The 17,709-nt window shown below is 43.0% G+C and overlaps 1 protein-coding gene across 5 annotated transcripts in view; it reads left to right on the top strand.

Annotated features, from left to right (window-relative positions):
• LOC132011368 (dedicator of cytokinesis protein 3) overlaps nucleotides 1–17,709 on the top strand; it is a 104,213-nt gene that overhangs the window by 20,647 nt on the left and 65,857 nt on the right. For 4 of the 5 annotated variants that reach the window (XM_059389821.1, XM_059389822.1, XM_059389824.1 and 1 more), the window contains exons 10-14: nucleotides 3,302–3,472; nucleotides 6,366–6,558; nucleotides 9,403–9,530; nucleotides 11,924–12,070; nucleotides 14,023–14,121. In XM_059389821.1, the coding sequence (XP_059245804.1) occupies nucleotides 3,302–3,472; nucleotides 6,366–6,558; nucleotides 9,403–9,530; nucleotides 11,924–12,070; nucleotides 14,023–14,121 (738 nt within the window). The remainder of the gene's footprint in view (nucleotides 1–3,301; nucleotides 3,473–6,365; nucleotides 6,559–9,402; nucleotides 9,531–11,923; nucleotides 12,071–14,022; nucleotides 14,122–17,709) is intronic. The other variant, XM_059389823.1, reaches the window with a different exon arrangement.

The raw sequence follows: 17,709 nt of genomic DNA on the forward strand, positions 1-17,709 counted from the left end.
TAAAAAAATTGTTCTTAAGCATGTCTTTCCTACCCTTTCCAGTTAGCAATAAAAGAAGAATGGCAACAAAGTTGTTCTGCTTTTTCTCTGTCCCCTTTTAATTTCACATCATCTGCTGCGAGTACTACTGGGCCTGTGCTTTTGCTGTTCTTGTCCACAGGGTAACAGGTGAGACAGTTGTTTCCCCAAGTATCATCAGACTGAAGGCAAAATCAAATCATGATTGTGTTCCCCTGCTTCTTCTATGTACATTCTGTAAAAATCAAAGCCCACAATTGTTATTTCTGTGCTCCTTCATATAATACATATCAACAAAGCAGTCAGCATCTATTGTAGGTGCTAGGATACAAAGACGAGTCGAATAAGACAGGCCTCTCCCCTTGAAGAAAACTTCCCCAATGAAGCACACAGGAGCACAGGTGTAGAGCAGGATTCTGAGTGTGATGTGAGAGCAGGGCCTAGATTGTGTTCGTCTCTTAACCCAGTACCTGTTAGGTGTCTCATATGATATTTGAGAAGATAAAAGTTGAGTTAAATTGAAAGGATTCTCTTTGAGTCTCAAAATGAATTGCTCAGGATACTGGAGAAGCCATCACAGAAAAAGTTGTTTTCTCCTAAGAATCATTCATTCAGTCAGTCACTTGATGTTGCTTCATAGCTGCCATGGGTCCAACACTGTAGGAGCCACTGGGGACTCAGCAGGGGCCTAAGCAGAAAAGGCTAGGCCTTTACAACACTTCCATACAAGTTCTTTGGAAAGACAGGCAAACATATAACACGAATAAATATACAAAGTCAGTGAAAAAAAAAAAAAAAAACTTTGATGAATACTATGAAGGGAATCAACAGGATCATGGGATAGACTGGCTGGAGAGGAAGTTTTACTTCATATCAAGATTTTAGGGAAAACCTCTCTGATGAGGTGACCTCTGAGCTGAAATTAATGTTCAGAGCTGAGGGATAAGTACTCCAGACAGAGGAAACAGCATGTTTAAAAGCCTCATGGCAGGGGGAGGGGTGCCCAGGTGGCTCAGCCAGTTAAACTTCCAACTCTTGATTTCAGCTCGGGTCATGACCTCAGGGTTGTGAGATTGAGTCCCACATCAGGCTCTGCAATAGGCATCGCACCTGCTTAAGATTCTCTCTCCATCTGCTCTTCCCCTTCCTCTCTCTCCCTCTTTAAAAAAAAAAAAAAATCTAGGAAGCTTGAGTTTTCAAGCAACCAAAATAGTGGCTGATGTGACCAAAGCAGGGGATTTCAACTGTTGAATTGGATGGGAGGTGACAGAAAGGAAGAACTGAGGCTCTGAGGCTGTGGCTAGATCAGCTGGGCTGGTTACTTTGGGAGATGTACTTCAGGAAGATCAGGTTTGGGTGGAGAAAAGCAAGAGGTCCCTTTGAGGGAGTACTTTTCTGAGGTACTCTTATACTTATTCTCATCATTTCAGGCTTATTTGCTTGATATCTCATAATAATGCATTCAGTACTAAGGTTTTGTCAGGTCATTTCCCCATCTTCATCAAATTTTATTTGATAAGTCCTCTTGACCACTATCCAATCTTCTTTTCATCCTTCACAGGATACACACGGTCCTGGCCTGGCAGCTCTCATTCTGGTGTGATAAGGTGTGGACCAGGAAACCCCCCCTTCTTCTTTATTACTCTTAATTCGATACATCTTGCCCCCTATATCCCATCTCTTCCTTTCACTTTCGAAGTCATGGCCTTTCGAAGAAAGTTTGACCACTAAGGAAGATGAAAATAAAGAGTCCTTTGTTTTCTTACTTGGTTATTTTATTTGTTCCCTTGTGAATGGCCTGTAGAAGGTATCTTTGGTGGGTTTGAGGATGGCATTTGGCAAGGTATCCTAAAAAGATAGCACACTTTTCGCTACCTCAGGTCCCCCCAAGGAACCATGAAGAGGAAAGGGCAGACACGATGGATCTTCTTAGTGATGGAAAGGTTGTAATAACTTGTAGGATCTCTTTGCCTTTCAAGTTTATGAACTTAAGTAGAACTGGACAGAGCAGATGCTTCACCCACAGTTATGTTTTCCATTGTCTCTGCACAGTGTTGGGAGGACCCTTGAATTTTGAACAAATTTCATAGGCTCCACCACTCATGACCAGGAAGTGCAAGCAATTTTGCTATCTGCTTCTGCCTTTCACTGTAAAAGTAGTATCAAACTGAAAAAAAAAAAACTGGTCATGAGGAAAACATTTTCCTTTTTAAAATTAGAGTACGTAATACAGATTTCAGACCAGGCATTAAAAGGCTAATAGAACAGAGGCTGTAACATTTATGCTGATGAAGGCACACACTGTGATTTTTTTCTACTGGTGCAAACCTTGAAAGATGCATTTTTCCGACCTAGCCATTCTACAATGCCAACTGAATTCTATATGGGCCACAAAACAAACCTTCTGATATATGCATATGTCATAAAAGGTAGCTTGAGAATTATTTCCTATTATAAATTTCAAGTAGCTGAACTCCATTTGTTTCATCCTTGAATAAGTTTCTTCCCGGTGTCTCTGCCTTTCCAGTGTCTGGGAAATCTGTGGCATTTCTTTGATTGGAAAGCATAGGCTTGGATTTTCAGTCTGTTCTTTTAAAAGATAATTACTGTGCTCGTAAGCATGGGCCAAGCGGCAGGAACTCCTCAGAATTAGATTCTGCTCCTAAAACATGTTATGGGAGCTTGATCTCCTACATTCATCAAAAATTATGTATGGAAGGTGCCATGTATTGAAGAAGATGAAGAGTGAATGTGTCAGGTCCCCTCAGGCTGTGCTGCTTGGGGCAAGTTTTCTCCAGACTTGACCCCAGCAAGAAAGGCTGGCACCATGTCAGGGCCTAGCTGTATCTCAAAGGTGCAGAAGATTCCTTAAGGACTTTCCCTTCATGGAACAAATGTAAAAGAAGCTACATCATTGCTTTTGAAACCTCTTATTTCCAGACTTGAAAAAACAAATGCAAAGATATTAAATTTTCTTTTGATCCTGTATATGCTTGAATTCAGCTACTCCCATAACAGTCTATGGTTCCTCATTTCCAGAATCACAAAAACAGTGGTGAATTAATTAGGTGATTGTCTCAGTAAGAAGACAGCTGCTGCTCAGTGACCATTTGGACTTTTGAGAAAAACTTAAAAAAAAAAAAAAGTGCTTGTCTCCACGGTTGAAATTTGCCCATCACCTGATTTTGGTAGAATTTACGGTTACATAGCCCTTTATTCCCTGCTGTGTGAGTTGTTGACTATCTTCAACACCTCTCTATCCCTTTTGCTCCCACACCTCCAGGCCTTGGAGTACCTTTTCAAGTTTATTGTGCAATCCAGGATCCTGTATTCCCGAGCCACCTGCGGGATGGAAGAGGAACAGTTCCGGTCCAGCATCCAAGAACTTTTCCAGTCCATCCGGTTTGTGCTCAGTCTGGACAGCAGAAACTCAGAAACACTCCTTTTCACTCAGGTCTGTGAGCTGCAGGGAAGTTTTGCTGCTGGATTCTTGTCTGCCTTAGCAGGTGGTTTCTTTGTCCTCTGGCTTCTGGAGTTGAAGAAGCCCTGCCAAACTCCTGTGTGCTGGGTGAGGGGTGATTTGCAAGGAAATAACTAATGGAACACAATGCTACTTTTACTTCAAAGCCAGCTCTGCCCCAACTGCCAAATATAAAACAGCCCAGTGGCTTTATGGTGAAGAAGCACAACTTTATTCTCAGAAGCCCTCTTTAGGCCAAATTTATTTAGCTAAACCATACTATTTGTCATTTATGAGCATCTTATTTAAAGGGGATATTCAGAATGTATAGAGAATTTTGTTTCCCAGTTACTGTGTTAATTTTTAAAAAACCTTAAAAAATAAGCTTTAGACGAATACTTATCCATTCCAGAAGTTAAGAATAAAATGGGCAGAAACAACTAGAAAACTTTGGTTAATAATTAAGATCAGGTTCTATTAGAAATATCAATGTGGGAAGAAAATTTGTTTCTTTATATTAAAAATGTCCAGTCAGTTAATCTGTTACCTTTTCCAGATAGCCTTACCCTAGAAAGGTTCAAGGATATTGTTTATTACCACAATCACAAGGGGGTTATTCTCTCTTATACATAAATGTCAGAATTTTTTCTAATAGATGTATTTCTTTGATTTTTTTGAAGCCAGTTATTACTCAAAAGATCGCTCTCCCATCCATTCATTCAGTTGCTGCCAGGACTGTCATGAGTACAAATGTGTGTTTAAATATCTCCTTTAAAATTGGAATATTCCATTTTTTTTCTTTTCCACATGACCCTATGATGCCCTTGATGCCAACTGGCTTTAAGCCCCTTGGTCCAGAGAACAGGTGAACAACTGTGAGCTAGACTTTGTAAAAGAGGGAATTCCTCAAGGTTTCCAAGTGTCTCTATTTTTAAAAAGGGTCATTCCATGGTCTCCCTTCTGAAGTACCCCACACAGCTCATCTTCCTCCTCCCGCCCATCTGTTCCTGCCAACAAAGGCCCAGGACACCTACTCTTCCCCTCAGTATACAGAGATGAAGGGGCTCAGAGGTAGCTAGCAGAACAAGGCGATATGCTTTCTGAGAACTTGGCAATGCCTTGTACTCAGTGGCATGTTCCTGTCACATCAGGAGAGCTCAGATCTAGTCAGGAGCAGACCTGCTTCTTTGGCGTCAGGCTCATGTTTTACGATTTTCAGATCTCTCAGCAAGTCCATGGTTCAGTCAGATTTTATGTCTTTGCTTCTGACCACTAGGAGATGTTCAGGTGCAGTTGTCCTTCTGTCCTGGTGCATAAATGTAGGAAATCTCAACATTTACGAGAATATTTACTCTTTGATGTGTATTATGAAAGACCTGCTTTTTCCCCTTTGTCTTTTATATCTAACTGCTTATGATTATATGTTCTTTTGCTGTTCTAATTTCTGCACCAAAAAAATCTCTTTGATATTCCAGGGAGTTATAAATCTGTAGACATAATTCATTTAAGTTCTGTCCTTGGGCCCGGCAAACTGCAGTATGACTGCCCGGCCCTGAACACAGACTGCAGTATGATAACAGATCTGTTTCCCATGGCATAAATTTTTACTCGCTCTAGGCCAGTGTCTACTGCCTAATGAAGCAGTCGAGGAAAATAGTCCACACTTCCCCCACCCCCTTTTCACTACATGCCACATGGGAGGAATGCACTCTCACCTTCTTGTCTCACAGTGACACTCCATTCCCCTGTGTGAATTCTGGGTTAATTGTGTAAGAGGACTGAGAGGGAGGAAAGCCGCCTTCATGTTGCTACCAGGTAGACCCAAGAAAAGGAGGACCAGTATTTCTCAAAGACCAATGATGTGCTGGCCACTCTGCTGGAAATAAACTTCATGCATCTAATTTTTTTCATACCAATACCAGGAGACAAGTGATAACATCATCCTCATTTTATAGATGAGAAAACAGAGTATTAGGCAGTAACTCGCTGAAGGTTATATGACAGACAATTAGTAAAGCTGAGAGGTGTACTCATGTTTGTCTAATTCCACAGCCCATTCTCTTTCTCCTATACTACCCCATCTCTGAAAGGCTCTGGAACTGTTATAAGATTGTCCTGAAGAAACCACTTCATGGGTCTACCAGAGCTGAGATCCATGAAGAGAAGTCTTCAAACACACACTTCCACCAGTTGCTGAATTCTCTGCCAAAGTAACCACCGGTTCTCGAGAGCCCCTAGCTGACTAAACCCACACCTTCTCCATCCTTGTGGATTTACACTTGACACTGCCAAGCATCACAGAAGGACACGATTTACAAAGTCTTCAGATTTCATGGTTTCAAATAAATGTCTCTATCTTGGGAAAATGGTCCCGTTCTCAGAGCTTGATTGCTGGCTACAGAGCTATGAGCGGAGCTCAGCTCATGCTGCTTGGTGGTGCTCAGTTCTCTCCACTATATTTGATTCGAGCAGTCTCTGGCTTGAATTTGAGACCAAAATTAGAATGTTGAGAGTTTGATCATAGAGACAGACAAAAAATCTAAATCCATTTTATGAGCAAAACAGCTATGGCTATTAAGCCATACTGAGCTGATTTCTTTTTTTTTTTTTTTTATTCCCTTCTCTTGCCAGCAAATATATTGGCAAGTTATGAAAGCTTCAAGTGGCCTGGGCCCCAGCAAATATTCTTGTTTTAGTTTCCTTTTTGCTACTCTGTTCCATGCCCCAGGAGTGCAACAATGATGCGTGGAGTCAAAGGCCCAGGAGGAACCCCTATGAGGCTGGGGTGCTGCAGTGACTATTCAGCGTCTTGACTCCACATGATTGTCTGAGCATGTGAGATAGACACCTAACTGCACCCTAACCACAGGCTCACTTGCTTCTGCAGGCTGCACTCCTTAATTCCTTCCCAACTATCTTTGACGAGCTGCTGCAAATGTTCACCGTGCAGGAGGTGGCAGAGTTTGTAAGAGGGACTCTGGGGAGCATGCCCAGTACAGTGCACATTGGGCAGTCAATGGATGTGGTGAAGCTCCAGTCGATCGCCAGGACTGTGGATAGCCGCCTGTTTTCTTTCTCAGGTAAATCAAGTTGGGATGAGAGTCAGACTCACCTTTCTTCTTTTCTAGGGTAATTATCAAATGGTAATCAGAGGATCCATTTAACAGTGTTCAGGCAAGAAGCCTGTGGCCCTAAAAATGCAGAGGGTTTGGGAAACTATGTTAGATAATGCAGCCAAGATGGAAGCCTACTGCCTCACTCATGATTCATCCCTAGGAACCCACAGCCTGGGCCATGCCCATGCAGTGGCCTGCAGAGCAACTTGCAAACCCACAAGTCTAACCAGCGGCCAAGAGCAGGGACTGCCACACCCCCAACAGGATGAGAAAGCAGAGGGAAAGGAGAGGGAACACAAGAGAAGGGTGTAGTCCAAGACGATAAGTGTAAGTCAAGGAAATAAGAGAGACCCTGAAAGGGGGCCCCGAAGACCCACTGTGTTTACTTTGTTCCTTGTCACACCAGTCAGATAGACTCCTTGCCTATCTCTGAAAGAGCCTCTAAGCATCAGTTAAGAGATGGACCATGAGCCCTCCACTCCCCAAGAGGTCAGGACAGCCTAGCAAATAATGAGCAGCCCAAACTACCTTTTTGGAAGAACTCTGTATTCATACCTGAAACCATATTCAGCATGATCAACCTGGCAGGGGTGCCAGATATTCAATGGCCAAATGTTAAGATCAGTATGAGCCATATCCTTTAAATGGAGTGTCATAATCATAGAATAAATTTCTAGGTCGCAGAAATAAATCTGAAATGCTAACAAAACAATTATTAGAATTTTTATAATTAGAATTTTGGGTAGTAAAATTTTTTGTTCGACATTTAAAGTATAAGAACAATGATCTCTCAACCAAGTACTACACACAATTGCAATGCTGAATAAATGTCCCCTTTAACTTAACTCTACCAGTGTAGGTTATGATTCATGGCAAAGCCACCACCAAGAAAGTCAGCTTTTCTCTACCAGTAAGTCCTTATAGTAAACACTTCTCTCTTCACCAGTTCCTGGGCTGGAGAATTTTATCCCAGGTTTGGATGCATTGGCACTGAGGCTACTGCGTATGTGCAGGCTTTGTGCACTGCTTAAAGAAGATGCTTTCAAATATATGGGGAGGGGGACAGCAGACTTCCCTCACTGACACCCTTTATTTCCGATGTTTTTGTATGTACCTGCTGCTTCCCATAATCACTTAAGAAAAACTGTTTTTTTTTTATCTTTTTTTAAAAGATTTTATTTATTTATTTGACACAGAGAGAGATCACAAGTAGGGAGAGGCAAGCAGAGAGAGAGGGGGAAGCAGAATCCCCGCCAAGCAGAGAGCCCAATGGGGAACTTGATCCCAGGACCCTGAGATCATGACCTGAGCTGAAGGCAGAAGCTTAACCCACTGAGCCACCCAGGCGCCCCAGAAAAACTGTTCTTAAACTTTATGTGGCAGTGGAGCTATGTAGCTGGGTTTTGAGAAGACAAGCCTCCACCCGATTTTCATTTGTATCTCTGCTTCATTGAATGCTTGAGTTGTAGCAGCTCCCTTGAAGTGAGATTTTTTACCAACGGTGTCTTTTAAGCAACACTTACATTCTCAGAGCGCATCAGTCTTATCTTTTCTTTATCAGGTTCCAGTAACAAACTACTATTTTCTCTGCAGTAGTTATTTTATATATTTACATTATAAATACTGCTCTGTTGGTATTTTGGTCTGCCGATTGTATTATGAACTTCTCTTTTGTCCAAGCATAGAACAGCTGTCATTCCATTTTCTTTAAATACATTCTAGATATTTTACAAGACAGCCCCCAAATCTCTTATAAGTCATGTAATTTGTCTTTGGCTGAAAAAAATATATATTTCCCTTCTGAATTTCATCTGGAACACTTGACTATGGTCAAATAAATCCAAAGTGCCCTGGCTTGTTTGTACTACTGGTAATCTGACTACATCATGCTGGCCAGGTAGGAGGGTACCTGCAGAGTCACACAGTCACTGACCACATAGGAGCACAGAGCACCAAAAACGTGTTCACACCTGTAGTTCACTTTGTCTTCTCATCACACCTGTGAAGGAAATGCAGAAAAGACCATTAGCATCTCATGGTACAGATGGGGAAAAGCAAGCCCATAGGAGGAATCAACCTACCTATGGGCCCTTCGGGTGAGTTAATTAAGGAATTTGAACCTGGATTCAGCCTTTCTGACTGAGTTCTAACAACAAAATTTTGTTCAGGTAACATTGAGGAGAAAATTTAGGACTGACAAGAAGGATTAGCTTCTTATCAAAGGTTTGTGACAAGACAAAGTCCTGCTGTGTTGCCTTCACTGCTGCAGACAGGCCAAGCCTGTCCCCTAAGCCTGAGGGGAAAAGGAGGTAGGCCTGATGGCTGCCACCAAGTAAACGCTCGTGCCAGGTCCCTGGCCAGAGCATCATAAAGAGTGGCCAGTTATAATCCACATCAAGTCTACAGGTTCAGTCAGAGTAGTTCATAGAACTAGGTGTGTCATTTAAATGGGATTTTCACTGGAAGCTATGCTTTTAATTTGGAATCTAGTCATTAAAGACATTTCATTTGGAATTAATGCCCTAAAGTTCATCCTGCACAAAATGCCGTAGATACTAGGCTTAAAATAAGAAAGAAGGAAAGAGAGATGGAAGGATAATGCTGTGGGAAGTCTTATAATGTCTAGGAAGTGGGCTTTTCGGCCTTCCCCCATAAGGGAAGGAAGTGACCTCCAGCTAGGCACCAGGTTTGGCACCGGGTTCAGCCCCTCTTGCTTTGAGACCAGGGAAGTCCCACAGTGCCACTGGCTTCCGGAGGTAGCTCGTACTCCTCTGAAGGGCTTCTTCACCTTTGTGTTTTCTCCCTCAGAGTCCCGCCGCATCCTGCTTCCTGTGGTTCTCCATCATATTCACCTTCACCTGAGGCAGCAGAAAGAGCTGCTCATCTGCTCAGGGATTCTTGGCAGCATCTTCTCCATCGTCAAGACCAGCTCTCTGGTAGTGGCCCCACGCCCGCTTCAACCCGCCTCAGCTCTGCCCGTCTTGTATTGCTTTAGCCAGAGGCAGGCCAACAAAGATCACTTTGTACATTTCTCAGTCACAGAAGCTTTCATCAGTGACAGGAAGGTGCCCAAGTGAATGGAGGCCTGTGTATGCCCAGCAGGCTTCTCCACACAACACAGTTTTGCTATTTTAAAAAGTTGTGCTCCCATAAATCCATCTAGAATTGTACTTATCTCTAACACCAGAAAGCCCAATCCTGTGCTATGTTCTATTTCTATCAAAAGGTATTAATCCTGTGTTCTTGGGAGTGTTCTGAGGATACTCAGGCACGAGCACAGGGAGGCAGGCCCAGGCTGAGAGGCAGCTTGCTCATTCAGACTTTTCTGTCAGCTCCCTGGCAGCTTGATTCCACCCATATGGCATTCCTATACCGTGCCAGATGAGGTCAGGATGTACGAGAGATAATTGTTGCCCACAAGAGCTCTGAGCCTCCTGGGATGGGAGAATCATACTTTAAAGATGAGGTTTCAACTAGTAATGCTTTTGCCTACTTTCTTTCCTCTTTACTTTTTCTTTTAAAAAGGGATCTGTTGGCGGTGGGGGGCGGGGAGTGGGGAGGAAGGAAAGACACGTAACTGGCGTGAATAAGGGTAGGAATTTATTTTAATGATATTTATTTTATATAATAGAAGAAATGCATATTAGGGAAAATATATAAACTATAGGAAAGTGTAAAGAAAGAGATCAAGAATGAGTTTTTTATTACAATATCTTATTAAATTGAGATCAAATTTCTGGAGAATAAAATTTCAGCCACATTTAAAATGAAGGCCAGTAGCGAGGTGATAAGTATGTATGAGGTTAGGCTATCTATGTAGAGCAGGAGAGATCCTGGAAAAAAAAAAAATGTGGTTGGTTTGAGCAGGATGTAGGAACCAATAGCGTGCTCTGGTGTCCAGACTTAAAGTACCATCTGGCAACAGGGACCTCAGTTGGCAGAGTACTTGTGGTGGTTGTAGTGGCCCTGTTGTTTTCTCTTCGCTCCAGGCAAGTCTTGGCAGCTCTCTTCCCACCAGGCCTCAGAGAGGCAACACTAGACACATAAGGTCTATTAGGAACCCAAGGTCAGACTTGAGGTGGGCGGCTTATTGCTAAAGGAAGGAGAGAAATTGAAGAGGAAAATGAAGGGAAGGAGAAGAATGGAAACAGATTAAAAACCTGAAGGTCTGGTTGTTTTTGTGGAGCTAGAGAGTTGGGTGCAATTAGTTGCTTACAACTAGTCAAGAGACATCCTAGGTAAGAGTGTTACAATCACTTCAGCAGATGAAAAGGAGGACTTTGGCCCCAGGAGCTGCTCAGATTTTTCATGTGGAATGGGGCGCAGTATGATGACCTTGAATGTATGGGTTGGGGGTGGAACTTAAGCTCCATGAGAGTAGAGTAGAGATACTATCTTTCTTGTTCACCTCTGTATACTCAGGTTCACAAACAGTGACTGGCACATGGCAAATGCTTAATGAGTAACGAATTGGTGGATGGATGGACAGATGGACATTTATACCAATAATAATATAAAGAGGCTAGAGAAGGGGTAATGAGACTCTCTGTGAGATAAATCAGGCTACAAGATTTGAGATTCAGGGTGAGAGGTCTGTAAAAGGATAGCACAGACTTCCTAGATTCACAGTGTGGTGGCTGAAAACAGAGCTGAGTGAGGAGGTAGACCCTGTTGTTTTTGTGATGCTGCCCCAGATAGACGTTTGAGACCAGAGTCTTGCAGGTGGACCAGGGACCATGGGTAAGAATGCTTGAGGAGCTGAAAGTGAGACGCAGCCATGCTGAGCAGCAGCTGGGCCAGCAAAGCTTGACCTCACCTAAGGAGAAAGCCCTGAGGAGAGAACCATCCTCTTAAAGACTGAGATACTGGTTTGAGCATTAGCCATTGTGCCTCAGCGATAGTAAACATGCTACCACCACACCCTGTGGCATGAATACTTTCCCATTTTCTCAGAGTGTTCGTCAGCAGCATTGTGCTTTCTCCTGACTTTTCTAGGGAAACCAAAGAAAACATGTAACTCAGGACCCTCGCTTCTGCCCTGTACATTGTATTGAATCTACCTGAGGTTAGAACCATGGGTGTTAGGTGGTGCTGGGTTAGGCGAAGGCCCCAGCCACCACATACCAGGACAACAGAGGCAGGTCTGTACACCCCTCCCCTCAGAGCCCTTGTCTCGGGTTCCCTGACACTGCATGCCAGTGAGACCGGAGCTCAGTGTTAAGAAGCCAGTGAGAAGACCACTCCTGACGCAACTGGCTTAGTAAGTGCTGCCGGGGGCGAGACAGCCTTGCCTGGTGCTAACGGTGTGCTCTCTTGCTGCTCGATCTAGGAGGCAGATGTCATGGAGGAGGTAGAAATGATGGTGGAGAGCCTCTTGGATGTGCTCTTGCAGACTCTGCTCACCATCATGAGCAAATCGCATGCTCAGGAGGCGGTAAGAGGGCAGCGGTGCCCGCAGTGCACAGCCGAGATCACTGTTAGTAACTAACATTCAGGTTTTCTTGCTTTCTTGTCTAACCTGGGGCTCCTCCACACCAACCCCTACCTCCTCATCGCACCACCCTCATCTCCACCAGCCTTCCTGCATGGTTGTCGGCATGCTGCCCCCTTCCCCTCTCCCACCTGGTTCTCATGGCCACTCAGAAAGCTCTAGGTTCCTAGTCCCTGAAGTATACCCTAGGGCAGCTGCAGGGAATGCTTTGTCTCCTCTTTTCCTGCACACTGTCTCTGTTGGCCACTGCCTTTATGCCAATTCATTTTCCATTATGTAGAATGAAGCAGAGACATAGTAAGAGATTGAAGGTGAAAAAATGGACTTTTCCTTCAAGGAGCAGGCTCTCCTAAATGATGTGCTGCCCAACAGAATAATTTTCTTAGAATTTGATGGGGTCTACAGATTAGGTGTTTTTGTCCACAGTGTTTATCTCCAAATGTCTAGCATCAGGAAAACTGTGGTGAGGTAGACTTGCACTGGCATTACTGGACAATTAGAAGAGAAACAGCCCAGGGAAGCCTCTCAGGAGGGGCAGAGAGACAGCCGCCACTCCTCTACCCGGAGTGGACTTGCTAACCCAGATGCTAGAACTCAGTAAGCAGATTGCATGGAATCTTCCAGTTGGCAGATGGGAGGCTGCACTGACTTCTTTGAAGTAAATCCTCTGTGGGAGCAAGCCAAGCTCCATCAAGCTTGGGGGAGCAGGGAGAGCAGAGAACAGGCATGTGTTCTGAGGCACTGGGCTTAGAAGGAATGTTTGTTCCCTTGGGGGTGTCTACTGAAGGCATTCTCGCTGCAGGTGAAGACGTGCATACCCTCCTAGGTCCTGGTAACCTGACTCTCTCTCCAACAACCACACAGTGCTTGCCATGCACCTAACCCTGCTCTGTGCACTTGACTAATACTCACTTAGCGATGCTAAATCACACAGATGTAATGAAGAAGGTAATAACTGCATAATTTACCAAGCACATCTTTATGAGCTGGACTTTTCCACTGAAAAGCCTCATGTACATTCATTCCTCCAATCCTCATAACATATATAAATTATGGCTTATTGTGCCCATTTTCTGCATAAAACTGAGGTCATATACATGTATATGTTCTGCATACATGTGCCTAATGATTTATGTGTCTAGAAATGCTCTGAGAGACAAAAAACTATTGTCAGATTTCCATGAGTTTAAAATCATCTGGCCGGCTGCTCCATGCCAAAAATTGCCATAAGATGGTAAAAAGTCTTTTGAAGTCCTTAAAACAAGATTTTCTTCCATGTTACCACAGCTGGAATTTGAAGAAATTTTAATGACTCATTTTTTAATCCTTACATTTTTATGTATCTTAAAGCCCATAACTTACCTTCTCATAAAGATTAGTTTTGACTTCTTTGCTTTCCAGAGAATTACATTGACCAGTCTCCATCCTCCTGTCCAGTAACCACATGTAAGCTCTGGGAGGGCCCAAGAAATCCTCACAGAAGAGCTGCTCCAACCCAGCACAATGGAAGAGCCCCAATTCTGCCCAGAAAATGCCAAGAACCCTGTTCTGAGGAACCCCTTTAGACTTCAGTATCGTGGCCTGGTAACTTATAGTGACAAAGGACTGTGTAGCCAGAAATTTCCTAGGAAAAAAAAAGCTAGACTATCTGTCTTACTTTGCAGTACTTCTTTGTTACAGGTTAAGGTTTTCCATTAACCCCATGCTGCTAAGGTCTCATTAAAACTCCCAAGCCCTTCCGGCCTCCCTTAGCAGAAAAGAAAACTCATTCTCAGGGCCAGAGTTCTCATCTTCCCTTTCATGATCATTGGGCCATCTCAGACCCTTCCTTCTCTCCTTGCCCTCTGTGGATTGGGGAAACCAAAGCCCATGTGATTAGCTATGCTGAGTGTTTTGTGGTTTGTTTTGTTTTGTTTTGTTTTTTGGTTGGTCCCTAGGGTGAGTACGTGTCCTGCCTTCTCTCGCTGCTCCGCCAGATGTGTGACACCCACTACCAGCACCTCCTGGACAACTTCCAGAGCAAAGATGAACTCAAGGTGGGCAACAAACCTACCTCAAAACTGACTTTTCACCCAGGACAAGAAGCATGCAGCTGAGACGAGCCTTTTCCCCACCAGGGGCTGAGTGCAAGTGACCAGTTCTGCCTAGGGTGAAGGGTTCACCAGCTCCACTTTACAGCTATGAGAGTATGGCTCCCAGAAGCTGAAAGCCAGCAGTGTTCTTATACAGACAGACCCCAGTAACACTGGCAGGTTTTCTCTGACTGATAGCAACCCTATGACCATGTGCCTCTATGGGAGGCTGCTCTAGGCCATAGTAATTGTCCACAAAAAAGAACTCTTCCCTTTCTTTTTTTTTTTTTTAAAGATTTATTTATTTATTTATTTGACAGAGAGAAATCACAAGTAGATGGAGAGGCAGGCAGAGAGAGAGGGAAGCAGGCTCCCCGCTGAGCAGAGAGCCCGATGCGGGCCTCGATCCCAGGACCCTGAGATCATGACCTGAGCCGAAGGCAGCGGCTTAACCCACTGAGCCACCCAGGCGCCCGAACTCTTCCCTTTCTGATGAACTCAATGACCACCTTATATTTTGCAAATCAGACTGCAATCAGACTTCTGTTTAATAACTGCAAATAAGACTTCACTGTTTAATAACTATAATTATAATTATGGTGATGACTTTTCTTCCTTAAAGTATATTTTCTGCATGTGACCTGTAGAAAGCAGAAGTGAGCACTGCCCATTGGCTACCAGATTCTGCATCCAGACCCCCTGGGGCAGATAATACAGAAAAATGGGCCCATGAGCCACATGACAGAAGAGCATTCCCAAGCTCCATGTGGTATTAGCTGCTGATGAACTGCTGGGGCATGTGTCTTTGCCTTAGAATGTGCTACTCAGTTCATCCCTGGATAAATAAACTATTGCAAATTTTAGTTGCATGCTCTGCCTCCATTCAGAACCAAGTCATTTGCATTTCATGGTAATGCTGTTTTTTATTTGTAATGACCTTTATTAATCGTATTGTATCAGTTAGTATTAGGTGTCACTTTCTCTTTTTTTAAGATTTTATTTATTTATTTGAGAGACAGAGAAATAGAGAGATCATGAGAACAGAGAGAGGTCAGCAGGAGAAGCAGACTCCCCACGGAGCAGGGAGCCCAATGTGGGACTCAATCCTGAGACTCCAGGATCATGACCTGAGCCAAAGGCAGTTGCTTAACCAACTGAGCCACCCAGGTTCCCCTAGGTGTCACTTTCTAGTATCTGATCTTGCCTGCCTTTCCACAGGCATGGGTCTCTGCAGATTGTTGTCATTAACTCGTTGCAGTAAGGTCAGCCTATCTTCTTGGGGGCACGAGGGGGTAGATTGATAGCCCTTGAAGGGAACCAAAAGTTAGCCAGAGACCAAAGCAGTACTTGAGCTGGGGTGTAGAGCCTGAAAATCGAGGGTTGGCTGTTCTAGATAATTTTCATCTTTTGTGTGTCCTACTAACTGGTTCGTAGTCAGAAGCCCAGGCTGACATCATTCTCTTACTTTTTAATTAAAATTTTATTTTTATAACAGCAATATGTACACATTTTCTAATTTTAAATTTTTTATTCACTTATTGAAAGCCTGCTATGTGCAAGCACTATACCCAGAACTTTAAGGGTTTTTAAATTTTTAATTTCAGTGTAGTTAATATACCATGTATATATATACATAATCTTAAGAGCCAAAGCACATTACAAAGCTTATAATGTAAATTGGTGGTTTCCTGGTTCAACCTGACCCATGTCTGGTTTCTATTCCCCAAAAGCAGTCACTTTGAACTCTTCTGCTGTTCTTTAAGCTTCTATTGCCATTTTAAATTTTAACTGGTAGTTATTATCTATTTTCTTCTTCCCGTGGTGACTCTCCTCTCACATACACACACATCTTTCCTCGCATTCTTCCAATATAGTTCACATACATTTTTTTATTGTTTTTAATTTATTTTTTATTTATTTTCAGCATAACAGTATTCATTATTTTTGCACCACACCCAGTGCTCCATGCAATCCGTGCCCTCTATAATACCCACCACCTGGTTCTCCCAACCTCCCACCCCCCCGCCCCTTCAGACCTCTCAGATTGTTTTTCAGAGTCCATAGTCTCTCATGGTTCACCTCCCCTTGCAATTTCCCCCAACTCCCTTCTCCTCTCTAACTCCCCATGTCCTCCATGCTATTTGTTATGCTGTGAATAAGTGAAACCATATGATAACTGACTCTCTCTGCTTGACTTACACATACATTTTTGTTTAAATCAGTAATGTACTCTTCTTTATTACTGCTAAGTAAGTACTATGGTGAGCCAACTGCTATGCTGTTACACTTCCTTTCTTATAAAACTTTTTGTTTGTTCCTGGAATTATTGGCCTCTTTTGTTAATCACTTGTTTTTTGTTTTCTTTTGGTTTTCAAATCTGGCTAGGATTACCTACTCCCTCTGTAATAAACCTCTTCTTCCAGCTTTCTTCAAGGTCAAATCTGTCAGATACTGTCAGGTCACTTTTTTTTTTTCCTGGGAACTTGTCTTCTTTTTATTTGTTTCAGTCTCTAACTTTCATGTTAGAGACTTTTCTCCTATATGTAGAGACTTTTGGATGTCAGACTGTGTCTAAAAGTAAGGTGCTCTGGTGCTAATGAGGGCTTGTCTTCAGCAGGCTTCCCTGTAGCTGACTGAAGGGGGTGTGTTTGGTCAGAATATCCTCTAATTCCTGTATCTACTGGTCTGCTCTCTAGGATTTGTCTATTTCCTGAGACAAGAATCCTTATCCCTTCCTAGGAATGGAGTAGCCCACCAATATTTTGGGAACCAAATAGCAAAAAGGGACTGGGAACCTCCCAGTTCAGCAGGTGAAATTTCTCTCAATGCCTGTTTTCATTTTGGCATCTCAGCCCTTAGCTGTTGAACCATGAGAGACTATGGACTCTTGAAAACAGATCCTCAGCGAATAACTGCTTGAGAGAGCAGTCCTCAGTCTTCTGACAGGATGGCGTAAGCCTGGTCACCTAGGGACATGAGATGGCAGAAGAGATCTTAGGGAGTCTGTAAGTCAATCTTCCTGTTTTTAGCCTTCATATCCCAGTTCTACAGAAGTACCTGGTGATGCCTATAGTTTCTGAGATTCTTGCTTCCTGTTGCTGTTCCTTCCAAAGGCTCTTGGCTGTCATCTTTTTCAAGTATATTAAGTCAGTTACCACAAAAGCTTATTCACCTCTTCTGATCACTGTGTTCTTATTTCCTGTTTCCTTTGTCTCTGTGGGCATATGTATTTCTTGACTGTCATTTTAGAGGATTTGAGCTGAAACAGACCTGAGGGAACATATGCAGTCCACCACACCAAATATAGAGTTCGTCACATTTTTTCTTTTTTTTATGGCAACATTATTGAGATGTAATTTGCATACCATAAAATTTACACTTTTAAAATGTACAGTTCAGTGTCTCTGATTATATCCATCTTAAAGGATATCACAAAATAACAAGATCAAGTTAATAATTTATAACTTCCCACAAGGAAAAGCCGAAGACCAGATGGCTTAATTGGTGCATTGCACCAATTTTTTTTTTTTTTTTTTTTTTTTTTTTTTTTTT

The sequence above is a fragment of the Mustela nigripes genome, chromosome 2, assembly GCF_022355385.1.
Source record: "Mustela nigripes isolate SB6536 chromosome 2, MUSNIG.SB6536, whole genome shotgun sequence".
NCBI classification, from domain to species: Eukaryota; Metazoa; Chordata; class Mammalia; order Carnivora; family Mustelidae; genus Mustela; species Mustela nigripes.